The sequence below is a fragment of the Fulmarus glacialis genome, unplaced genomic scaffold (genome assembly GCF_000690835.1).
Source record: "Fulmarus glacialis isolate BGI_N327 unplaced genomic scaffold, ASM69083v1 scaffold7107, whole genome shotgun sequence".
Lineage (NCBI taxonomy): Eukaryota > Metazoa > Chordata > Aves > Procellariiformes > Procellariidae > Fulmarus > Fulmarus glacialis.
Genome location: NW_009222500.1, coordinates 2,719 through 12,285, shown reverse-complemented (window position 1 = coordinate 12,285; position 9,567 = coordinate 2,719). Strand labels below are relative to the sequence as shown.

General features: G+C 44.2%; 1 protein-coding gene across 1 annotated transcript; it reads left to right on the top strand.

The window, feature by feature from the left end:
* Positions 1-270: 270 nt before the first annotated feature.
* Positions 271-4,626, top strand: IQCJ (IQ motif containing J; the record flags this gene model as incomplete). Its single annotated transcript, XM_009581457.1, has 3 exons — positions 271-335; positions 1,207-1,287; positions 4,476-4,626. Coding segments are annotated over 3 exons (297 nt in total), but the record flags the coding sequence as incomplete, so codon positions are not given.
* Positions 4,627-9,567: the final 4,941 nt, after the last annotated feature.

Genomic DNA, 9,567 nt, shown 5'->3' with positions numbered 1-9,567 from the left:
AGAATACTTTCCTCTTTTGCTCTTGCTCTGCCTATTATTTTTGTAGGTCTGATATTTTCTTTCAAACTTATGTGCTGAATATATTGATAAATTTATTAGTTTCTATATAGTTATTTTGGATATCTAAATTTGAAAGCAACCCCGTAGACATTACCAAGGGACAGTTTTGTTTAGTGGTTGGCTCACAACGTCTTGAGGTTGAGGGGGAATCTCCAATGTCAACCAAGGGCTTCCCATAAGCACATTGAAATGTTTTTTCTCTCCTTGTAGGAAGAACTCAAAAGGCTCCAGCACACCTTGGAACAGGTCAATGATGGCAAAGACTTGCTTCAAAGGTAAATGTGCGATTTCCACGATATCTCCCACGTGATAAAGTGAAATGGCTTTTATAAGGTAACAAGCCCTTTCTGAGGGACAGTCTCTTTGTTGTAGACTATGTTTCTCACTTGGTAGTATACTAAATATTCAAGATTTTGCATCTTTCCCATGAATAATTCTTATTTTTAGTTACAGGAGGATAATTTCTGAAAACTGCTGCTGATTGAATGATGTAATTAAGTGTCCAGTAAAGTCTCAAAATAACTCCACAGGTTGGGGTCTAATCTTACAAATTTTCATGCGAAGACCTGTCATTCATTTTGCTAGTCCCATCCAAAGCAGCGTCCTGAGATGTTTGATTTTTGTCTTCTAGCATTTTAAAATTGCTTTCTCAAAGCAATCGGTTTGCAATATCAATTCCTCGGTCATCATTTATTACAAAGAATTTTTTCTTCATATTCCTGTATGGCTCTTGCTGATGTAATTCATTTGCTACCGGCATTACCATTGTTACTTTCCATTTTACTCTCCAGCTTTTCAAATGTAGCCCCAGGGATGAAAGTTAATTTAGCAAGAATATCTATTATATTTGCCAGTGGTTTTTTATTTGCAGCGGCTTCTTTGCTGGGTGTGCCTGTCTCTGGAGCTGTGGCATCTGGAAGGTTTAGTGCAAGGACTCAGGCAGGCTGGATCCAGACTGGTGCTTTTGGTTAACAGTCAAATGGGGCTGGAGATGAGGACCCAGATGCCTTCCTCCAAAGACAGCGATACCTTATAATGAGCAGCTCTTGTACGTTCCTGTCAAAATTTCTGAATTAATTCATAGTGATTGCAAAAACGTCGTGCTGAGACACATTAAACCCTTTTTTTTTTTTTCCTTTTCCATAGCCCTCAGCTTGCCATGGATGAAGAAAATAATATCGAAAAATATCATATCAACTTACAGCCCTTGGAATCAAAAGTGAAAATGTAAGTAACAAAGAATGTCTTTTCTGCCTTTAAACGCAGCTGAGTTTGTCCGATTCCTGAACCACAGAACCCAGACTGTATCCATCATGGATTTCTGGTTTATACTTTAAGTATAAAAAAGCCTCAATTTCGCAAGGTAGCTAAGCTCTTCTCTACCTTTACGCACGTGAACATTCTCTTTGAAATGAGTTTCAAATGTTAAACTTCAGTGTTGCACTTATTTTGTCATTTCCTCGGCGAAACTATAGAACATTTGAAAATCTGCTAGATTTTTCATATACACAGAGAGCATCCCGGTGGGGGATGTATAGTACAGAGCAAGCAGGAGTCTCTTCAGTGGTATTTTTCACGTCTAACATGAAGCCTGGTTGAAGCTCCTCAGGCGGCTCACGGGATTCCTCTGCAAGGAGCAGAACTTGGGTTCGCGTGGGGGTGGAGATGGAGAAGTCTGAGGGGACGGGGGTTCCTGGGCTGGGGGGTGCAGCACAGCTCTATGGCTCTAAGAAAGCTGGGTTCGGTTGGAAAGCGAGGCAGTTGCTAGCACTCAGCCGAGGCACATAGATGACACCTAGCTGCACCGCCTGGAAGGAAGAGAGAACCATCACTGTGTTCTGGTAACGAACTTCCCAACTTCCAAATGCAATAATTATAGCCTTTGTAATACATTTCCCACATGTTGTATAGTTTACCATGAGGTCAGTTATTCTAAAAGGCTTGACTGCGCTGTAATACACGTGGTAATATATATATTAATATATATAACTTAAAACTTACCCATGTTTAACTTAAAACATGTCCATCAGAGCAGAGGACTCCTCTTGGTGCCTGCTCCGGCGTTGTTCCCCCAGCCCTGGTGCAGGCATCAGCTCCATCCAGCTGGCACCCGCCCTGCGCTGCCCCGGTGCCACTGGACTTCCCAGCAGGCAGCGGAAGGTTAACGTGGTCTGCTCGCATCACAAAATATGAACAGCTTTACGCCGAAGCCCCCCACTACTTCATGGCGCAATTTTGCGACATCGGGCACAGCTTTACAGAGAGTGGTATGCGTTGCTACATTACGTATTGAATTTCACTTTCAGTTGAAAAGCTACAGCTAACTCGCTATACAGGACGTTAAAATATTAATGCTATATTAAAATATTAAAAGGACATGAAGTTTCCAATTAAAATCCAGCCAGCGTCTTTTAGTCATGCAAATATAAGCCAGATGAAAGAATAAATTTTCAGAGAGCTTTCTAGAAGGGTAGCTATGACTTCACCTTGGTATATTCTCGAGCTTTAAAATAGAAAGTACATGTAAATATAAATATGTAAGTACTACTTGTATATATTATGCAGTAAAGCTTGAAAGTGAAACAATGCAAAGTGTAAATGCATGTGAAGGTGTGAAGATGTGGGGACTTTTTAAAGCAAAATGCATTTACCGAAAGCTCCTCCATTGGCATCCCATTTGGGAGCTTTGCTGTCCATTTTAGAGCTCCTGTATGAAAATGTCACAGGACTTAACCTACCTGACTAGCTTTAAAGGGCACCTATCCTGCTGAGGCTGTAATGAATGCTGGTTTGTTTCTGATCTGGTATTCTTCTAAAAAAATAACAAAATACATATATTTGATTTCTTCAACCTCGGGATGTTCAAAATGCCATGTGTGTTGGGAGCGTTGTTCCCTGACCCGGAAAAATTGCGTGCCAGGAGGCACTTCCCACTGTCTGGACTTCCCCGCAGCACTGTAGGCAGTCAACGAGGAGCTGTAGGTGTCCTGGTGCCGAGCTTCGTCCTCCTCCTGCGGAGCCAAGAAGTTGGACGTGCCAGTCTGTAATCGAATGCCTTTTCAGCCGTGTCTGGGCACTCAATGTTTTTCTGGCTTGTGGATGTGGGAGCAGAAATGACAACTGTTAAAAAGGCAACGTTAAAAAAAAAAGTATTCCTAGGACAAAGTAAATCCATGCCAAAGTCTCTGGACCCTTTGGTGCGAACCATAAAGTACCTGGTAAGGTCCCTTCAGGAAGGAGCGTTGCCCCCTGCACTGCCCCGGGGGTGCAGGCACCACGGGTGGGAGCAGGACCAGGTGGGGTTTGGGCACGGGACCCCTCCCGGGGAGCACCCCAGCAGCAAGGCTGGGTGCTGAGCGTGCCAGGCCCTCCGGGAGCAGGCGGGGTGGAGGAGTGCCGGCTCCCAGCCGCTCCCCGCTCCGCCGCCCGGGGAGAGCCGCACGAGCTTTGTGCCACCGAGAACAGCTTTAAGCGAAGCTCGGGGTGCTCTACCTGATTAACAGACACCCTGAAGGTTTTACTGACTTGATATCCCCGTGAATAAACCCTCAATTGCTTAAAAATCCTAAAAGGAGCTCGTTCTAGCCCATTGCACTGCGGCAACACTGCTGAGTCTCAGGTCAGAATTTAGCTCCGCTTGCCTGCAGAGTGCACAGATCATGCTGTGTGCAAACACCCACATACTTTGTGTTAATGCCATTACTATTGTAAACACAGTTTTCCTTCCCAGCATCTCTCACTGGTCTCCCTGGCACCTTTGGAAAGGCACAGGCGGTCCGGCACTGCCACCTGCTGAGAGCCGCCCCGGCCTCCAGCTCCCCCGCCATCGGGAAAATGGAATTTCGACAGAAAATGGAATTTCTTTACAGAATTTCACATCAGATTTTAGAAACTTGGTCAAAGTTTAGAGTTTGGAAGCAGAGCTCTACCACAATCCCCACATGTTGCTTTGGAGGAGGTTTTAAGTCCCCAGCTACCCAGGACAGAGGAGATTTTAAAGGATACTGGTCTGGCTCTGAACTTCCAACCGTATCTACATTATAATCTGAAAGCTGATATAAAGATAAGATTTTGAAGGCTGTTCATTCTTTTAAACAGATAATTGCATTTTTTTCTTTGTTTGCAAGATGTAAAAGAATTGCTGAGTTATGTACAGTCTCAAATTTAAATCACTGCAAGTTTAAGGACCTGAAATAAAGAATTGCTTCTACTTAACAGATATCTCAAGTTATTAGTAGTGGCTAATGTAAGACCTACAGGGGGTAGTTATATGTGATCATTACCCAAATCGGCAAACAAAGTGCAGAAAAAAAGAGAAAACCACCAAAACCACCTCTTCAGTCAAGAATATATATTTTAAATCCTTTTTGTTGCTGCATTCCCCGCCAAACCCTGTGCCTTGGTGTTTGCTTTAGTATCCAGCGAGCATGGCGTGAGTACCTGCAGCGCCAGGACCTGCCACCCCACGAGCAGCTGGAGAAGCGCAGTCCCTCCCCCCCGTCCCTCTCCTCAGACAAGATGAGCAGGTCCATCAGCATGAACACCTTCTCCGACAGCAGCACACCGGTGAGTACAGCGTTGGGGCCCATTTTCCTATTTGTTGCTTTTTGATGGGTTCCTTTCTAGGACTTCGGATAAATGAAAGCTAAATTATGGGCTAATTGAGAAAGAGGGACTTTTAGGGGAGTAGTAGTGTCCCAAATGAACCTGCAAGCAGACGTGCCTCTTGTTGAGGCACAGGCACAGTTGAACGTGTGACTGTGTGTGTTAGATGTGGATCTCGGCAATACTGTGTGTTGGACACAGCAGATATTAGCAGTGGTCTTGATCGGAAAAGGTATTTCCAAATGGTGTTGTGTTCTTCTGCAGAAAGCAGGGATCTTCACATGTGTTTAGCACTTTGTGTTCTCCACAAAAACCAAATTGCGGTGCTTTTCCTACAAATAAATGGGGTTTGTAGGTCTTTTTTTTTTTTTTTCCCCTAAAAGAGACTTAGAGAAGTTGATCTAAGGATTAAAAATTAAACTTGAGTTTGGAAGAAATGTTCATGCCACCTTGCAGACTGGATGACTAGCAGCTGGAGGCTGTACTTCTCTTTTTAAGGTGACTCTAAACTAGAAACCCAAACATAGAGGCCATTTTTTTGAAAACAAGTGGCTTTGTGACTGTCTCTGGAGTGGGATCTTTTAGGTCAATAAATCAGCAGATAGATATAGTGCCTATAAATATTGCTTTCAGCTTTGTGACAGAATACATCGGGTTTGAGGAAACTGTAGGCTACAGCACATGAAATAATTCAATAGTTTAAAAAAAAATACAGGAGATCACAGCAGATATTAGCAGTGGTCTTGATCAGAAAAAGTGTTTCCAAATGGTGGTGTGTTCTTCTGCAGAAAGCAGGGATCTTCACATGTGTTTAGCACTTTGTGTTCTCCACAAAAACCAAATTGCGGTGCTTTTCCTACAAATAAATGGGGTTTGTAGGTCTTTTTTTTTTTTTTTCCCCTAAAAGAGACTTAGAGAAGTTGATCTAAGGATTAAAAATTAAACTTGAGTTTGGAAGAAATGTTCATGCCACCTTGCAGACTGGATGACTAGCAGCTGGAGGCTGTACTTCTCTTTTTAAGGTGACTCTAAACTAGAAACCCAAACATAGAGGCCATTTTTTTGAAAACAAGTGGCTTTGTGACTGTCTCTGGAGTGGGATCTTTTAGGTCAATAAATCAGCAGATAGATATAGTGCCTATAAATATTGCTTTCAGCTTTGTGACAGAATACATCGGGTTTGAGGAAACTGTAGGCTACAGCACATGAAATAATTCAATAGTTTAAAAAAAAATACAGGAGATGATAGAAATTGCCACGGTGTGTGTTAGACCAGCTAAATAAAAGCAGGATGTGTCCCACTGTTCGACTGAGGTGTGCAGGATCGGGGTGAACAGGTTGTTTGGATCCTTGCTAGGAGCGTATATTGGTCAGCTGTATGAAGCTCTGTTGGCCGTCAAGGGACAGCGTTTGGTGGCTTCTGAGTTCAGTGCAAAAATCTAGAAATCATTGCTGGTGGGGTTCTTAAAGCAGATGGAGCCCCTGTGCGAGGAAGAGACGTTTGTTAGTTTAACTCTGCCTTCAGCTGCAAAGTTGGAGCAATGCCACCTAATGTAAAGCACAAGGCAGACGTACAGATCCAGCGGAGCTTTTCTGTGCTAAGAACTCTGGTCTTGGACTTACGGGGACAATTTGACTCTTTCCTCCATGGAACCAGGTTCAGACTGAAGCTGGGTGAGCTGTTTCCAGCAGCTATTATTTTTGTGAGACCGTGGTCAGGCAGGCTGCGTGAGATTTGACCGCATTTAATAAAATATTACTGAGAGCGCACAGTTTTATTTTCCGATGCCTTGCGTTCGTAGCTGGAGACCAGGATGATAAACTAGGTTGGAATATTGGGTTGCACACTAATGCCTCGCGTATTAAACGAGCTGGGTGCCTCTAAAGAGAGGTACAAATGTGGATCTCGTTTCGTCTGCGGCTGGCGCTTGCGGGAGGCCGGCTTTTTGCTGCCATGCCGGAGCGCCGAGCCAGCCGCTCGGCCACCACAAGAGGTCCCTCGCCCCCCGCGCAGGGAGGCTCCTGGCCGCTCTTCGGGGTTCTCCAGCACTAACCGGATTTGGAAAACGATGCGTTTTCGATGCTTTCGGGGTAAAATGAGTACGTCTGGGAGTTATATATTTGTGGGAAAACGAAGCTTGGACACTAGAATTGCTTCTTAGTTTGTGTTAATGCAACACCCACTCACCTCACTTCTGCATCCTACTTGTTTAATGCAAAGGAAGATGGGAATATTTTCTTACACTTTTCTACTGCCAAGTCTGTCAATAACCTTTGAAAAACCAGGGGACATTTCTGAATCTATCTATTTAGTGTGTCTTTGATTATTGCAATACCTGGGGCTGTGAGGGACCCACGCTTTTATGTGCAGGATGGTCCTCAATTCTGGGATGAGGCACCGTGACTCCAGGCAAATGCTGTTGTACTTTTCAAGGTCCTCACAAACCATTTAAAACCAAATCTACTGATTTAAGATGGTTTTCTGTCTTCATCGGAGTGTGCTGTGGACATCTTGAAAGTAGGGAGCAGATGAAGGAGGTGAGGAGAAGCCTTTAGTGTGGGAGCTCAGCAGGTGCCCTAAGAGGGAGGCGGCTGAAGGTGTGAGATCTGGGGGGGAGGTGTTACATGGGTACGGTCTGAGAACAGCTACTGCCACAAAGCAAAAAGGCAGCAACACTGCCTAGGGTAGTTTTGTTTCCTGATTGCTTCTGATGAAGTAAAGCAGTGCTGGCCCTGTGTGGGTCATGGTCTCAGCTTCCGCAGTGGCGGTTGGGTGCGGAGGGGTGCGCACAGAAATGCCACCGGTGCGTGTGCCTCTCAGGGCTGGGCTGGGTCGTCCTTGCTAGTCCTTGGACGCATGTGCTAAGCATAGACTCTGATCTAATGCAGTAGTGAATATGTTTCTCTCTGACACACGTGTGCTTTCCTGATGGCAAATGTCACACATTTTTGGTTTGGAATTGATACTGTCAGGTTCGGGGCAGGGCAGGGACAAGGCCAGAACAAAACAGGGACAATTAACCTTGAACTGTTGACATGTGAATGAGAGAGTAATTGATTGTCTCAACCAAACAAAGACTTGGGCAGAATTAAATGCACCATTTCGACCGTGAGCCACGTTTTCTGCTCTAGTATAAGGTAAACTTAAATAGGAGAAAAAACATCTGAGAGCAGAGAAACTGCTGCTGGACCCATCTGTAATTTTACACTCTCTTGAAGTTTTGTGTTTATAAGACCCAAGCTGGAAGCAGGGGAGTGGAGTTGGGGAATAACCAAGCAGTCAAACACATCCATTTGCCAAGTCCTCAATTTGGCCTACATTCCAGAACAAGAGCTTTGAAAAATGGGACACATGCATTATAATGCCATTTCTTTTGTATTAGCAGTGTTGCTGGTGCCCTAAGAAATACGCCTGTGCCTAGTCTGTGTGCAAAAGTATGCTGTGCTGAGCAATATGGAGTCTCCCAAATTTCTCTTGCTGTCTGGCAATCTTCCTCTGAAAAATTTGGAGGAGGGAGAAAGTCAGACTGAAATTGGACTATCTAGATGTTTTCCCATTTCTTTTTTTAAAGAGGTAGGAAGCAACTAGCATGTCAAAACATGTTAGCAATAAGCATTGATGCAGATGGGAGAGAGAAATTTATGAAGTATTTTAAGAAGCCACTGTCACAACACAGCCACTTAATTCAGCTGAAATCTAATCCTGGTTTTCAATTTCCTTTCTCAATACAAGCCTCCAGGTGTTCAGCTTTGCTGGATCCTCAGCTGGATCTTACACACTCCTGGAGGCAAAGAAGTCATTGGCTCCTTGAATAATGAAAGACAGAAAGGATCTCATGTCCCCCCAAAAAATGAGAGCCTGTGGGCTAACAAATGCATGTCACTGCAGCAGGATGGGTGTTGAAACCATGTACACCAAATATCTATTTATACCAGTATGTGGGACCAGCAGTTGTGGCGAGGTAGAATTTTTGAACTCTTAATTGGATGAATAATACCTAAACCCAAGGTTTACTCAGACTGTTGAGGACAACAGAGAGTGTCAACATGTGCAGTCTGCAGCTGGGGAGTTAAGGATGATGTCTGGTCATTTGTAGTTGAAAGAGAAGGTCTTTGAGCTCGTTTCCACTATTACTACAAACCTCCAGAGGCATTTGTAAGGGAAAACAGGGAATTACTAGGACTGAGAGAAGTCAGAGTTTCAAAAGCATTTTTCCTCTCTTGCCCTTGAAACTTTTCCATTCTTAAAAAGTAAGAAAAAACGTGCAAACAGGAAGTAATTAAACCCATAGGAAACAGAAATCCAGTGAAAAACCTGTATGTCCAAACTAAAAAAAATGCCCAGAATCCAAGGTGTGGCCTGTGGTCAGCACATGCACAGCTTGAGTGCCGGGAGGGAGGGCAGGGCACCGGGAGGAGCGCTAACCCTGCGCAGTTAGCACTGATGGCCCGAGCCTTGCTGGATGTAGTGCAGGGGAGCTGTGCATTCCCGATATGCAGACACTCATTCATTTGTAATCATTAAAACTTCATGAATTCATCAGATATGACATTTTCTTGTTGTCCCAGCCAAGAAGATAAATACAGAAACACAAAGCAACAATCTCTGAGTAACTTTAGAGAAGTGAGGAGAAGGGGAGGTACCAGGAACAGTTCTTGCTCTGCTCGGCAGCAGTGGGGATATTTTCTGGTCAGAGTACCACAACTGTCCTGGTTAGCAGTTTTCATATGACTTTTTTAAAGCCACTTGATTCCCATGAGATGGGATAGCTAGGCAAATGGGCTTTGCCTTTGGCCAGTGTGAGATGCCAGCCATGTAATCAGTTCATCACTGGTTCATTGATAGAGGGTGATGTGAGCTCTCCTTGACTTGCTGAAGATCATTGTCGTGGGGTGGAGGGG